The 13,836-nt window shown below is 49.6% G+C and overlaps 2 protein-coding genes across 3 annotated transcripts in view; one reads left to right on the forward strand and one right to left on the reverse strand.

Annotated features, from left to right (window-relative positions):
* Positions 245-7,776, reverse strand: RNF25 (ring finger protein 25). 2 transcript variants are annotated; one of them, XM_021076485.1, is made up of 10 exons: positions 7,266-7,776; positions 4,647-4,721; positions 4,305-4,407; positions 4,145-4,212; positions 3,971-4,040; positions 2,178-2,249; positions 1,952-2,095; positions 1,502-1,594; positions 1,098-1,232; positions 245-893 (listed from the first exon to the last, which is right to left on the reverse strand). In XM_021076485.1, exons 1-10 carry the CDS (start codon positions 7,304-7,306, stop codon positions 315-317), a joined length of 1,380 nt encoding a protein of 459 aa, XP_020932144.1. In that variant the 5' UTR covers positions 7,307-7,776; the 3' UTR covers positions 245-314. The 2 variants fall into 2 exon arrangements, with proteins under 2 accessions (XP_020932144.1, XP_020932145.1); XM_021076486.1 differs by having other exon boundaries at positions 1,502-1,591; positions 7,266-7,502.
* The window catches only part of STK36 (serine/threonine kinase 36), a 28,198-nt gene continuing 21,999 nt past the window's right edge, over positions 7,638-13,836 (forward strand). The window contains 6 exon segments of the mRNA XM_021076483.1: positions 7,638-7,776; positions 8,138-8,315; positions 9,570-9,710; positions 9,821-9,898; positions 11,510-11,640; positions 11,879-12,128. Coding sequence (XP_020932142.1) covers positions 8,232-8,315; positions 9,570-9,710; positions 9,821-9,898; positions 11,510-11,640; positions 11,879-12,128 — 684 coding nt within the window. The 5' untranslated portion in view covers positions 7,638-7,776; positions 8,138-8,231.

Genomic DNA, 13,836 nt, shown 5'->3' on the forward strand with positions numbered 1-13,836 from the left:
AGACAGACAGATGCGGGTGTGTGGTGGGCTCTGTGGAGGGGGGGTGGGCGCCTTGCATATTCTGCTTAAATGTTGGCATCTACCAGTTTTCCCTGAAATCCACCCCACTAGCTGAGATATCAGCCCCCCTCTTCACCCAGACTTTGATCTCTTCAGGGAACAGACTTCAGAGCAAAACTGCCATGTTCCAGTCTTGCTAGGAGTTCTGAAAGAGAGCCCTGCTCCACAGACGAGGCACTACTGAGTAAGGAAAGCCAAACCAGGCCAAATCTCTTTATTGCCCCCTCCCACTTCCCTGTCCCCTCCAGGTACTGCTAGGAACCATCTTCAGATTCAAGGCTCACGGGCTCCCTTCGAGTACCAGGCCGATAGGCTCCCCTTCCCCGGGGCAGGCGGGGGTAGGAAGAAGCTGGTGTCCGACCCTTGGAGCGCTCCCAGCGAGCACAGTCCCGAGTCCTGCGGGGTGGGGGATCCTGCCAGTTGCCAGGCCCCTTCTCCTGAGGAGGACCTTCCACCCCTTGGTTACGGGACTCTGGCTTTAGGTCCATGGCCTCCTTGAGGGGCCCCTCAGGAGGTGGCAGTTCCTGGGTGTCAATGGTACCTTTGAGGACACTGCATTCCCCTCCCTTTAGGTGCCTCCGTTCGGCCTGTCTCCAGGGGCCTCGACTGGCCCGGGGGGGTTCTGGCATAGCTCTCTGGGTCTCGCCCAGCTTTTGCTGATTTGGCCCAAGCCCTGGAATCTTCTCACACGTGTACTGGGAGGTCACAGGCAGAGGAGGTGACAGGGTGGTTTGAGCAGTTGATGAGATGGATGGTTCTGTGGCAAGGGCACTGGGTGGGTGGGATCCTCTAGAGGCATCTACAGCTGACTCAGGTTCCAAAGGGGCAGGAGGCTAGAAGGAATTGAGCAGATGCAGTGAAGGAGATGCAGTTCCTCAAAGCGGGGAACTGCGGGCCCCTTGCTCAGAATCTGAGCCAACCACTATCGGCCCTATCCTCCCAGAGCAGAACAAAGCTCACCCGAGGCCGGTGGCAGAGGGGTGTGTTGGTAGGAAGGTTGGTGTCATCAGGGGAGGGTTGAGAAATCCTTCCCTCACCTGCTGGAGGCTAATGAAGTACCGGTTACGCTCAGCCTCAAGGTCAATGATGCCCCCTCTCTCCTGCTGTCTCTGGTACAGCCTCTTGCGTTCTGCTTGCTGGCGCAGGCTCTCTGCATCAGGTTGGTACAGCTCCTGGGGGAAGGGAGCAGAAGGGCATGGAAGGCAGAATAAAACAGAAGGCAGACCTGAAACCTTTGCTCTTCCAGGACTGCCTCAGGAGATGGGCTCAAGGTTCTTGGTTTTATCCCTCAGAACTGGGCTCCTGAACAAAGCTGTGTGCACCGAGTGGGGGCCGTGGCTCTGCAGAGAGGGCCCAGGTAGCTTGGGCCCAATACCAGACATCTTATTCGAAGCAGACAAGATGCCATTACTCTTGGCTGAGATTAAGAGGGTTTCCTTACCATGGGCTGTTGGGGTTCGGGGGCTGCTTTCAGTGAGGCGAGATCGTACACGAGCGGCTCTCTGCACACTGGGCACTGCACACCCACGGCCTTCTGAAAAGAGAGGAGAAATCACAGGCCTGCTTCCCAGCCCAGGGCACTTGTCAGCTGCCCAACCCTATCCGCCAGCCTCACCTACAGAGAGCTGGGACAGAATGGCACAGCCACACCTGATGGTAGTGAGGTGGGCCAGAGCAGAGGCTGCCTACTGGAGGTCTGGAAACCTTCTGAAACCACGTGCAATACTGTTACATGCACATAAGGATGCCCTTGTTCCAGGACAGAGGGGAGCTTTCATTAATCTCCAAGATACCCAGGACCCTGAAAAGGCTGAGAAGGCCTGGCAGTGGAAGGATAGAAAAGGTTAGGCGAGCTGGCCGTATCAAGCCAGCAAGGGGCGGCGGGGTCGACCTGTTTAGCTGCGGCGTGCTGCCGTTGCTGTTCCTGTTCCCGTCCCTGGGCCTGCAGCTCGTGCTCCATGTGCTGGATGTACCGGGCCAGGCAGTGGCAGTGGAAGTAGTGGTAACAGGGTGTTTTGGTAAAGGCTTCCTTCTCCTGGAGGGAGGGCACTGCATCAGAGCTCTCCCGAGCCCTCCACTGGCCTGAGCAGACCCCAGGTCCCAAGAGAGAAACCCACCTGGAAACCATAGAGGCAGATGACGCACTGGCCGTGGGGGATGTTGTTATCTGTAAGGATTTCCTTCCCTTTCTGCGGGGAGAGAAGACACTGTTTAAACAGGGAGGCGGCAGCCAGAACTATGAGCAAAGCTCATTCTCCCAGCAGTGACCTGCTGGACTGTTCCCACCAAGCCAATTTATCTCACGTTCACACGATTCTTTTTCTTTAGGGCCGCAACTGCGGCACATGGAAGTTCCTGGGCTAGGGGTCAAATCAGAGCCGCAGCTGCCGGCCTACACCACAGCCACAGCAAAAAAGGATCTGAGCTGCATCTGCAACCTACACAGCAACACCGGATCCTTAACCTACTGAGCGAGGCCAGGAATCAAACCTGCATCCTCATGGATACTAGTTGGGTTCTTAACAGGCTGAGCCACAATGGGAACTCCCCGTGTTCATGCATTTCTGTTTTGATTTTTCTTTCTTTCTTTCTTTCTTTTTTTTTTTAAGGGCTGAACCCGTTGGCACATGGAGGTTCCCAGGCAAGGGTCCAATTGGAGCTGTAGTTACCGGCCTACACCACAGCTCATGGCAATGCCAGATCCTTAACCCACTGAGCGAAGCCAGGCATCGAACTGGCATCCTCATGGATCCTAGCTGGGTTCTTTAACCACTGAGCCACGATAGGAACTCCTATTTCTGTCTTGGTGATCTCCCTCTGCTTGGAATTAATCCTCTTCCACATCCTCGCCCTCCCCCCAAATCTGCCCAGCTGCAAAATCCAGTTTCATTGTTTTCCTACTCATTAAGTCACCGTTTATACATCTTGGGGATGGAAATACAACACCTTAGAGAGAAAAAAAAATGTTCAAATAAAACTCATATCCTCTGGGAGGACTTTCCGGGTTATCCCCCTGCTCTGGAGTCAGCTTTCAGAAAGAAAGTGAAGGCACTGACACCCCAAACGGACAGAGAATTCACAAGGCATTGGGCTGAGCTATGAAATATGCATCTGCGATACTGTTTGAATAGCTAATACTCTGGAATTCCACCAAGTTCAAAGCTGCATTGTGGAGGCCTGACTCAGAAGCGCTACAGTGGTCTTTGCCCACTTGGACTCCAGGCCGCCCACCTTCATTCTTTTCTGCATATCTTCTCAAAAACGCAGAGGAAAACAAGACTGTATTTGTATTTTCTGATCTCAAACAACCAACGTTACCTGTGTATTTTAACTCAGAGCTCTAGGTATGGTTTCCTGTGGGTCGTTTCCTTCACTAGGGTTCTCTGAGTAAAAGAACCAAGACCTTCTAGTTGGCCAATGGCCAACTAGCCTCCAAATGTTCATTTACGGCTAGACCCTGTAGCCAAGGTCCAGCTGAACCAAGGTCAAGTGTTCACTTATGGCTAGAAGCTCTAGGCAAGATCTCTTACTACTTTCAGCTGCCAACGCCAAGAGAACAAGAAATGCACTGACACTGCAGCAAGAAAAGATGCAAGTCAAAGAGGAGAAGTAATTTTCTGTCAAGATGCTGGAATATACAGCAAAAGTTATCACAACCCTGTAAACCAACTATATTTCACTAAAACTTCAAAAAGATGCTGGAATAGTTAACTTGGCAAAGCGAAAGAACTGTCTTTCGGGGAGACTTTTTGTAACAGAAGAGCATTTCATGTCTCTGGATCAGTTGAGGCTTTACCTAAACAATAATTAAATGAATGTCTCCAGATGTGGTGGAGTCCAGGCCCATGGTCTCCCTTGAAAGAAACTGCTCTCGCTGGAAGGGAAGGACTTTTTCTAACACACTTCTCACCTCGATGAGCTCATAGAGCATGGCCGTACCCAGTCCAGCCTCAGCCACATGGCTCAGCGCCTGTGAGATCCTGGAGAGAGAGAGAGACAGCAACGCAAACATTAGGCCTGCCGCCTGCCCTCACCAGACTGGGCTGTATCCCAAGCTTCCCCTGCGCTGACCAGCCCGACCTACTTGTGGATCTGTTCATCTGAGAGTCCTCGGGGGTTACGGATAGAGATCTGTGGCACCTCATGGGGATACTAAGAGGAGAAAGTGACAAGTTACTGCCAAAGCACTTCACCCTGGGGCCTCTCCCCTGCCTCCCATTGTTGCCATAAAGTCGAGGCCTCACCTGTGCTGGAACCTGAAGCACCAGAGTGAAGCAGACATACTGCGAATCCTGGTCTTCGGCAGTGGCGGGGTGCAGGGTGATGGAGATCTCCCACGGTGACGATCTGCAGGTGGATGGAGTGGAGACCTGGGATGTGACTGGGCAGGGGCTTGAGGGCTGGGGAGGATGGTGGTGAGAAAGGAAAGCGGCCAGAGGAAGTAAGCATCGGGCTCTTTCTTGGGGGGCATTAAAGGAATAGTCTTTGTCTACATGACAGAAATATCTGAATCCAGGCACTCAGATACTTCATGGAGTCCTCTCCTTCCCAAGGGGACTCCTGCCCACCTCTAGTTAAATACATACCTGCTATTTCCTTTAACCACCTGTAGTTCATCCAGGTAGATTGACTCTAACACTTCAACTTCAGAGGGAAGGACCCTAGAGAGACAGGGGGAGACTGACTCACCATGACAGCTCTCCCTGTTAAACCCCACCAAGGCCACTGAAGACTGGCTCTGCAGAAAAATGGCAATCGGCCTGAGTGCACTCTCTTGTTAACCTCCATAAAGACAGATGGGGGAAACGTTTCCTTAAGCTGTCAAATGGCCAGGTAGGAAGCATGGGAATCAGAGTTTTGGAGATCATTTCTGCCAACAGATGACGAAACAGAGTCCCAAGAGGGTGAAATGACTAGCCCAGATCTCCAGTCTTAACAAAGGCAGAACTGGGACCGGGCCTAGGTTTCTCGACTCCCTGTTTAGGTTTCATCACACTGTGGGTTGTTCCTTTGGGGTCAGTTCTCTAACTCAAAAATATGATGTCCATTGATGAGAATTAAGGCTACTAATACCTGGCCTTCCCTACGCTGCTGTTCATGGATCCCAGTGTCTATCTATGCACACTGCCAATACCAGTCACCATTAACCTCCTCAAAGGAGAGACCCACCTGAACAGAACAGAGCTATGTGGTATAAAGGCTGTGCTCTAGCGGAAAAGCCATCAGTCTTGGAATCAGTAATAGGTACCAATCACTTGCCAGCTACGTGATCTGAGTAGTTATTTATACCTGTAAGCCTGAACTACCCTGTCCACCACATACAGATATCACCACCTACTCTCCAGGGTTATTGTGATGAAAGGTGATTGGTTTACGTAAAGTAAAATAGTATCTTGGCCATAGTAACTAATCTATGTCCTGTTTTTCCCCCTATTTATATATAACTTTCTCCCTTAAAAGGAAAGAGAGGATGTAGTTAATATTTGATGTATTTACGATCCCTGCTGTCTGATTGATCTCGATCAACCTGTCCAGGTCAGGATCCAGTGGTCCTGATGTAAATCAGAGGTCACAAATGTTTAATCACAGAAACAAGTTGTAATGACATTGAAGATAAGTGACTGGCTTGAGGCAACAGCTCTACCTACAGAATACATGGAAAATATATACTTGGTTTGCATTCTTTTTTTGGCCTGTGCCAGGGATCAAACTCACACCAGAGCAGCAACCCGTGCCACAGCAGTGATAAAGCCAGAGCCTTAACCCACTGGGCCACCAGGGAACCCTTGGTTTGCTTTCTTATACTGTCTCTTCTTCACCAAGAATGGACATATATACATATGTATACGTATGTGTGTGTCTATATATATATGTGTGTGTGTGTATATACATACATATGTAGATGGTATTTCTCAAAATCTTTTAAAGTCTTTTTAAGTCTTAGGCAGATACTCAAAACATAACATATATATAACACAGGTAACAGTGGACTGGTTCTGGATGACATGAGCATCAGAGTCTTAGAGCACCACAGGCTAGTTGTGCAATCAATACTGCTCTCTCTGTGACACAGAGGGTATCTTCAGAATCTTAAAGTCCACCTGAATAGGTTGAAAACCACAAGTCTGGATGGTCTCAAAAAAAAAAAAAAAAAAAAAAAAAAAAAGCCAGCACTGGCTGGGACCCTGAACCAGTGAAACCTTATAGTGGCCCTTCCATCGAGAGGCCCCCTTCAATACTTTGCCCACCTACTTGTGACTGGGCCCTGGATGTGTGATACAGGATGGGATGGTGACCAAAAAGGGGGTGGGGGGAAACACAGAATGTCCTAGGACTTCAAACATAAGGTTTGGAGTCAGAAAACCTGGATTCCTAGTCATAACTATGTACCTTGTGGTGAATCATTTTCCCTCTTCGGGCTTCATCTAGTCTCCTCAGGTGCCTACACCTCAGAGTTATTAATGAAAAGAAGGCTTATGTATGTTACAAATCCATCCTGACCCTCTCAACTATTCTATGAGGTAGATGCCACACCCACTTTTCTTTACAGCTGAAGACACTGACTCACAGAAGCTAGGTGGCCTGGTCAGCATCACGCAGCTAATAAATCTTGAAGCGAACCTATATTTATCTATTTCCGAATCCCAGAATGCTTCCAGGTTCTGGTCCCTTGTTAAGAATGCTTGAGAGAAGGACTAAGAGAGCTTCTTGTGAGGTGTAAAGCTTTATACAGACAAGAGTCCTCATTAGTGCTGTCGAGGAGGGAGAAGGCTGAGGAAAGCCTTAGAGAAAACAGGCTGATCCAGGGGAAAGGGGGATGGGAACTGGAGGACATCGGTTCCGGGAAGTAAAAATGATGGGGCTGGGGGGAGAGAGCTGAGAAACAGGTATCCCCAGGGACCCCGAGCACTTCAGAAGGAGAGAATGGGACGGGGTGAAGCCGGAGGACAGGGCATCGAAGCAGATAAGGCGCGGCCTGAACTGGCCAGGGCGGTGCTGATGAGGTCTTCTTCGGGTCAGATCGACGCCCCTCCACCCACCGGCTCCCCAGTCCAGAACTCTCTTAGCAAGAGTTGTCAGCATCTCTGCCATCCCGCATCCCTCGCTCCGCCCCACACGCCAGCCATACGGATCATCCGCGGCCGCAGCTAGCCCCCCCGGACCGGATCCAGGCGGTCAGCCAAAGCCCATGCCCCCAAAGTTACCAGTCCTCCTCCCCTGCAGTTGCCGACGCAGACGCCGCCATGTCTTCTGCGGCTCGCAGCCGGAACCGGAAATACCCTCGGGGGCAGCAGGAGGCGGAAAGTATAAGTGGGGGCGGGAGGGAGGGTGGCTAGCGGCCGTTTCTAGGCAACCGCAGACTCCAGGTCCTTAGAAGGTCCTGATGGCCGAGGGACGGTTCGGAGGTGCCCTAGTAAGGGCCTGTGGGCAGCCCACCGTCTCTCCCTCACCCCTAACGTCTTTCTCCTCCGCACCTCTGACCGGTTCTAGCGAGTAAAATCGGTAATAATAGGAGCCTAAAGAGATCGGTGGTGGGGGTGGGGAAGAATACTAAGTCAGGCAAAGTACGCAGGCAGCCAGAAAGGGCGGGGCTGAAGGCCAGCGCCGGTGTCCCTCGGCCTGAGGAGCTTGAAGCTCCTAGGCTGGGGGTGAGAGGGGCTTCTGCGAAGCGCGCGGGCACGACGTGTGCCGAGGGGTGCTGAGGTGGTTGGCAGGGTCAGGAACTTTGGGTGGCTGGAAGGGGCGGGGTCGGTGGGCGAGGCTGGGTGGAGGGGCGGGGTTGGTGGGCGAGGCTGGGTAGAGAGGGCGGGGTCGAGGGGAGTGTCTGGGTGAAGGGGGCGGTGGTCTGGTGGGCGAGGCTGGGTGGAGGGGGAAGGGGGGGCCCAGGGTCGGGTGGGAACGAGGTTGGGGTGGGGGACCGGAGGAGACAAGGAGGGAGAACTGCAGGAGGCGCTCTGCTCCAAGATCTCATTTTTCCGTCCCCTCCACCTTTTCTTGTTTATGAGGCCTGGATTGTTGTGAAAAAGAGGAAAAGGCAAGGCAGCTAACTTTAACCTTTCTTCCCTGCCCGAACCAGGCCTCCCAGATGTGTGGAGCTGTCCCTGGAGCAGTAGCCCTTCATCACCATCTCTACTTCCTTCCTTCTGAGGGATCCTGAACGCTCTGTTGTCATGGAAAAGTACCACGTGTTGGAGATGATTGGAGAAGGCTCTTTTGGGAGGGTGTACAAGGGTCGAAGAAAATACAGTGCTCAGGTGGTGAACAAAGACGATATCTCTTGGGTGGGATTCCATACCCTCATCTCCAGTGGAGAATGCAGCCAACATATCGACGTGTTTCCCTAAGGCACTGACTCCTTACTTCTTACAGAGTTTGAGCTCTGAAACGGGATTATTTGGGTTCAGATGGGTTCAGATCCTAGCTCCACCGACTTTGCAGCCTTAGAACTATAGCCAAGTTACTCAACCTGTCTGTGTGTTTCCTTATCTATAGATTGAAAATAAGAACAGCGTCAGATTGATGGGGCTTGAGGATTGTGTGCTGTCATACTGGATCAGTACAGTGCCTGGCACCTAGTAAACAACAAATTCTTACTATTATTATTGTTATTATTTTTGCTTTTTAGGGCCACACGCACAGCATTTGAAGGTTCCCAGGCCAGGGGTCTAATTGGAGCTACAGCTGCCAGCCTACACCACAGCTATAGCAGTGCAGGATCCAAGCTGCGTCTGCGACGTACACCACAACTCACTGAGCGAGTCCAGGGATCAAACCTGCAACCTCGTGGATCCTAGTTGGATTCGTTTCTGCTGTGCCACGATGGGAACTCTGTAAACAACAAATTATTAACAATTATTCTTCTCTATTGTGCCATGTAGGAAGAGATAACTGCCTGAACTCTATTCTTCCCTTTTCATTTTTCCTTCCTTCTCTTTACCCTAAATCCCTTAGATCTTGAGTTCTTTATCCAGATAGAAACACCTCTCCCAGAATCCACCAAAGGGATCTTTCTGGCAGAGGCTGTTTCCTCCTAGGGCAAGAAGCAGGGGAAGCCTGGTAAGGCCACACAGTACCACAGGGCAAATGGGGTGGGAGACTAGCAAGTATAGGGAGAATTGCTCAAACAGTCTAAATTTTGAGATCTGGAGCTCTGAGGCTAATAATTCTTTTTCTTTCTTTCTTTCTTTTTTTTTTTTTTTTTGGTCTTTTTGTCTTTTTAGGGCCACACCCGTGGCATATGGAGGTGCCCAGGCTAGGGGTCTAATCGGAGCTGTAGCTGCTGGCCTACGCCAGAGCCACAGCAATGCTAGATCCGAGCCACATCTGCAACCTATACCACAGCTCACGGCAATGCTGGATCCTTAACCCTCTGAGCGAGGCCAGGGATTCAACCCACAACCTCATGGTTCCTAGTTGGATTCGTTTCCACTGCGCCACAACGGGAACTCCCCGAAGCTAATATTTCAATAGTGTGGTTAGGCCCTGACTCTTTACCTTACCACTGACAGGTGGTGGCCCTGAAGTTCATTCCAAAATTGGGACGCTCAGAGAAGGAGCTGAGGAATCTGCAACGGGAGATCGAAATCATGCGGGGTCTGCGACATCCCAACATTGTGCATATGCTCGACAGCTTTGAGACTGACAAAGAGGTGCACTCTGGTTTGGGGTCACCTCTCCCCAAGAAGAAGGGTCCCAGGAATTTCCTAGCCGCAAAATGCATAAATGTGGGGCCATTAGTACCATTGCCTTCTCCCTGCAGGTGGTGGTAGTGACAGATTACGCTGAGGGAGAGCTCTTTCAAATACTAGAAGATGATGGAAAACTTCCTGAAGACCAGGTATGTATCCCAGCTCAAACTTGTTCTGCCCTGACCTCTTCTCAGGTGAAGGACCGATAAAGCAAGCTGAGGACACTGAGAGTTTCCATTTTGAAAACTCCCAGTGAAATAGAAGAGGCTGGGTATAGAGAGGCAGTGTGGTGTGACAATAAAGTATGTGAACACTGGCACCCCAATCCCTGAATACAAAGGTTAGTTTTGCCACTTTCTAGCTGGATCTTCTTAGGCAAGTTACTTTAACCTCTCTCTGCTCATATATGTATAAATTTTTCCATATATATATATATTTTATATATATATATATATGATTTTTTTTTGGCCTCACTCGTGGCATATAGTAGGATTTCCTGGGCCAGGGATCAAATCTGAGCTGCAGCCGTGACCTATACTACAGCTGCAGCAATGCCAGATCCTTAACCCACTGTGCCATAGTGGAAACTCTTCGGTTTCCTCATTTTAAAATGGAAATAAGAATAATGTCAAACTCATAAGGCTGTTGTAAAGATTAATGAGGTAATTTATATGAGGTGTTTGAAAGAATGCCAGACACACAATATTCAATGTTGTTAGCTATTGAAGTTCCCTCATGGCTCAGTGAGTTACAAACCCAACTAGTATCCACAAGGATGTGAGTTTGATCCCTGGCTCTGCTCAGCGGGTTAAGGATCTGGCGTTGCCATGAGCTGTGGTGTAGGTCACAGATGCAGCTTGGATCTGCTGTGACTGTGGCTGTGGTGTAGGCAAGCAGCTATAGCTGCTATTTGGCGCCTAGCCTGGGAACTTCTATATGCTGCAGGTGCAGCCCTAAAAAGTGGAAAAAAAAAGGTATGTATACATATTTGTATACATACACATAAATATGTATTTATATATGTATATACATATATATAATTATTATTAATGGTGTTGTCATTATGGGGCACCTTTAGGGGGGAAGGACCAGTGTGGTGGCACCAAAGAGACAAGGGTACGTGTCGTGGTTAAGGCAGATTTACCACCAAAACATAGTGGTTAGCAGTGGGATTTGGCTAAACACCCACTTCTCCAGCCATCCTCATTCTAGAGATTTCTCTGTATTCTAGCAAGTAGGCCCCCCTTAGGACTTCCTATCATTGCATTCTGTATTCTTCTGAGCACTCATCATTATTTGTAAATCTGTTTTGTCTGTTTGCTTGGCTACTTTTCTTGAGAAAAGGAGTTGTGTACTACTTAATTACAGCTAATGCACATTGAATGCTTATTAAGTGCCAGGCACCATTCTAAGCATTACATTACTTTACATGCTTTAACTCATTTAATGCTCACAGTAATCCATGACAAGTGATATCATTATTGTCACCTTACGTAGATGATGAATCTGAGAGGCACAAGATTATTTGCCTATGGTCATGTAGTCATGAGACTCAATAAATTTTCCTTGAATGAATGCGTGAACAGATGGAGGGATGGATGAAGGGGAGCAAGCCCTGAGGAAGATATGGAGCTCTGGAAGGAAAGGAAAGAAGAGAAGATGGCATCAGCAGTAGTATTGGGGTGGAGTCTTTGGCTCATCCGCAGACTCCTTCCTCTGGTCTCTTCTTTCTTCTTCCCATCTGACTGTTGGATCCCTAGGTTCAGGTCATCGCTGCCCAGTTGGTGTCGGCCCTGTACTACCTCCATTCCCACCGCATCCTCCACCGAGATATGAAGCCTCAGAACATCCTCCTTGCCAAGGGCGGTGGCATCAAGCTCTGTGACTTCGGGTGAGGAGCTTGACCTTCCGTCTCTGCTTCCAGCTCTGCAGGGAGTCTTAGACCGTGGGCTTGACTTCCCTGGGCCTCATTTTAGAACCTGAGCTGGAGACTGGGATTCCTGCTGGGTTTTGGCAGGTGTTCTCTCTGTTCAGGTTGGAATAGCTTACACAATGATAGGTAGCAGTGACCAGGTCTAGTTTTTACAGTGTCTTTTCTCTTTCCCTCTCCATTCCACCATCTCCTGTAGATTTGCCCGGGCCATGAGCACCAACACGATGGTGCTGACCTCCATTAAAGGCACGCCACTCTACATGTCTCCAGAGCTGGTGGAAGAACGACCATACGACCATACTGCAGACCTCTGGTCTGTGGGCTGCATACTGTATGAGTTGGCAGTAGGCACCCCTCCCTTCTATACCACAAGCATCTTTCAGCTGGTCAGCCTCATTCTCAAGGACCCTGTGCGCTGGCCCCCCACCATTAGTCCTTGCTTCAAGGTAATGAATATTGAAAAACTATTTTTGCATCAGAAACCTGTCTTCTTCTGCCCTCTTTTCCAAAATTTTTTCCAGAGCTGGGGCTGCACTTTGCAGGTACGGAATTAATGCAGGAGCTGGGGCAAGCTCCTTGCATTTGTACTGCATTTGTACTGCAGGGGCTTCTTCTGGGAGGGTGTTCTAAGGTCGGTCAAACTTGGGAGTAGCAGGCCCTCCTTGAGCCAGGCTATCCTTTATCACAGTGGGGAGGTAATTTTAAAACACTGGAGACAAATACTGGTTCTCTACATACCTTCTCTTTTGCTCATTTCCTATCAGATGCAGTGTCCAAAGTGATTTCTCGATTTGCCAACGTCATCTTCTTCCTGAAAGAATCTTTAGATATCCAAATGGCCAGAGCTAGTGGGCCTGGTTCAGTGACTAGAGGCAGAGAATAGAGGTGGTGCCTGCTCATTGCAGCTAAGTCTCAGCAGGCCAGAGGAGGGAGAGAGGGAAGGATGGAGGGCAAAGGGTTGACCCTGTTGGCCTTCCCGTTGTGGAACAGCGGAAATGAATCCAACTAGTAACCACGAGGTTGCGGGTTCAATCTCTGGCCTCAGTGGGTTAAGGATCTGGCATTGCCATGAGCTTCGGTAAATCACAGATGCGGCTCGGATCCCGCGTTGCTGTGGCTGTGGTGTAGGCCGGCAGCTGTACCTCCGATTTGACCCCTGGCCTGGGAACTTCCATGTACCACGGGTGCAGCCCTAAAAAGCAAAAAAAAAAAAAAAAAAAAAAGTTGACCTTTTTTATTTCCTACCTAGGGTGAGATTTGGGACTTCAATAAAATTTAAATTCAGCCTTCTCCCAGATTGAATCTCATTACAGCTTTCCTTTGTTTAACTAAGATGAGTTGGGACAAGTTTCTCTCCAACCTGTTTAGTTGAGGAAGGCCCAAATCATCATCAAAAAGAATCTAAACAAAGGAAACTTAAGTGGGTGATGCACATAGGATATTCATTCTCCCTTGGGGCAGATATGTAGGTGTCTCCAGCAAGAGCCACAGTGGACTCATCATCTTATTTTGTTTATTTATTTTCTTATGGCAGCACCCATGGCAAATGGAAGTTCCCAGGCCAGGGACTGAATCCGAGCCACAGCTGCGACCTACACCACACCTGCCCTGCTGCGCCCCGCCGGGGAGGGACCCATGCCTCTGCAGCAACCTGAGCTGCTGCAGTTGGACTCCTAAACCACTGAGCCACAGCGGGAATTCCTAATCACCCCATTTTAGAACAGTGGTCATAATCTACTAGTACCTTCTATTCCCATTTCAGGCCTAATCGAGGATTTCCCCAAGGATCCTGCATAAGAGATGTACCCTTTTCCGAGACAGTCCCTACCCCTCCACCACCCGAAGACTCCCTGAAAGATTTGTTTTTGAGTGCTCCCAAACACACCTTTACACAATGACTCATGCGTGTGAGTGTGCTTTTAATGGTATATGCCTTTGTTCCTGCCCAGCGCAAACCGCAGTCAAAGGGAGGGCCAAGTGAGTGGTTAGGACTCCCTTGAATGTTTGCTTTCGGAAGATGCTTGTGAAGGTGACCTCTTGCTCTCTCTGTTTTTTTTTTTTTTTTTCCTTAACTTCTTCACAAAGCTGGTGACACTGAGATTTCTGGTTTTACTTCTGGGGTTCCAAAATGTCCATGGACAGGAATTGGGGCTC

This window comes from Sus scrofa, chromosome 15 (genome assembly GCF_000003025.6).
Source record: "Sus scrofa isolate TJ Tabasco breed Duroc chromosome 15, Sscrofa11.1, whole genome shotgun sequence".
NCBI classification, from domain to species: domain Eukaryota; kingdom Metazoa; phylum Chordata; class Mammalia; order Artiodactyla; family Suidae; genus Sus; species Sus scrofa.

Bases quoted from the DNA above. Each gene is read 5' to 3' on its own strand.
- RNF25 (XM_021076485.1), bottom strand. From the start codon at position 7,306: ATGGCGGCGTCTGCGTCGGCAACTGCAGGGGAGGAGGACTG. The intron at 4,722-7,265 runs GTAACTTTGGGG...CTGTCTCTCTAG, and splicing joins ACTGCAGGGGAGGAGGACTG to GGTCCTTCCCTCTGAAGTTG. The intron at 1,595-1,951 runs GTCGACCCCGCC...CTCTCTTTTCAG, and splicing joins AGCACGCCGCAGCTAAACAG to AAGGCCGTGGGTGTGCAGTG.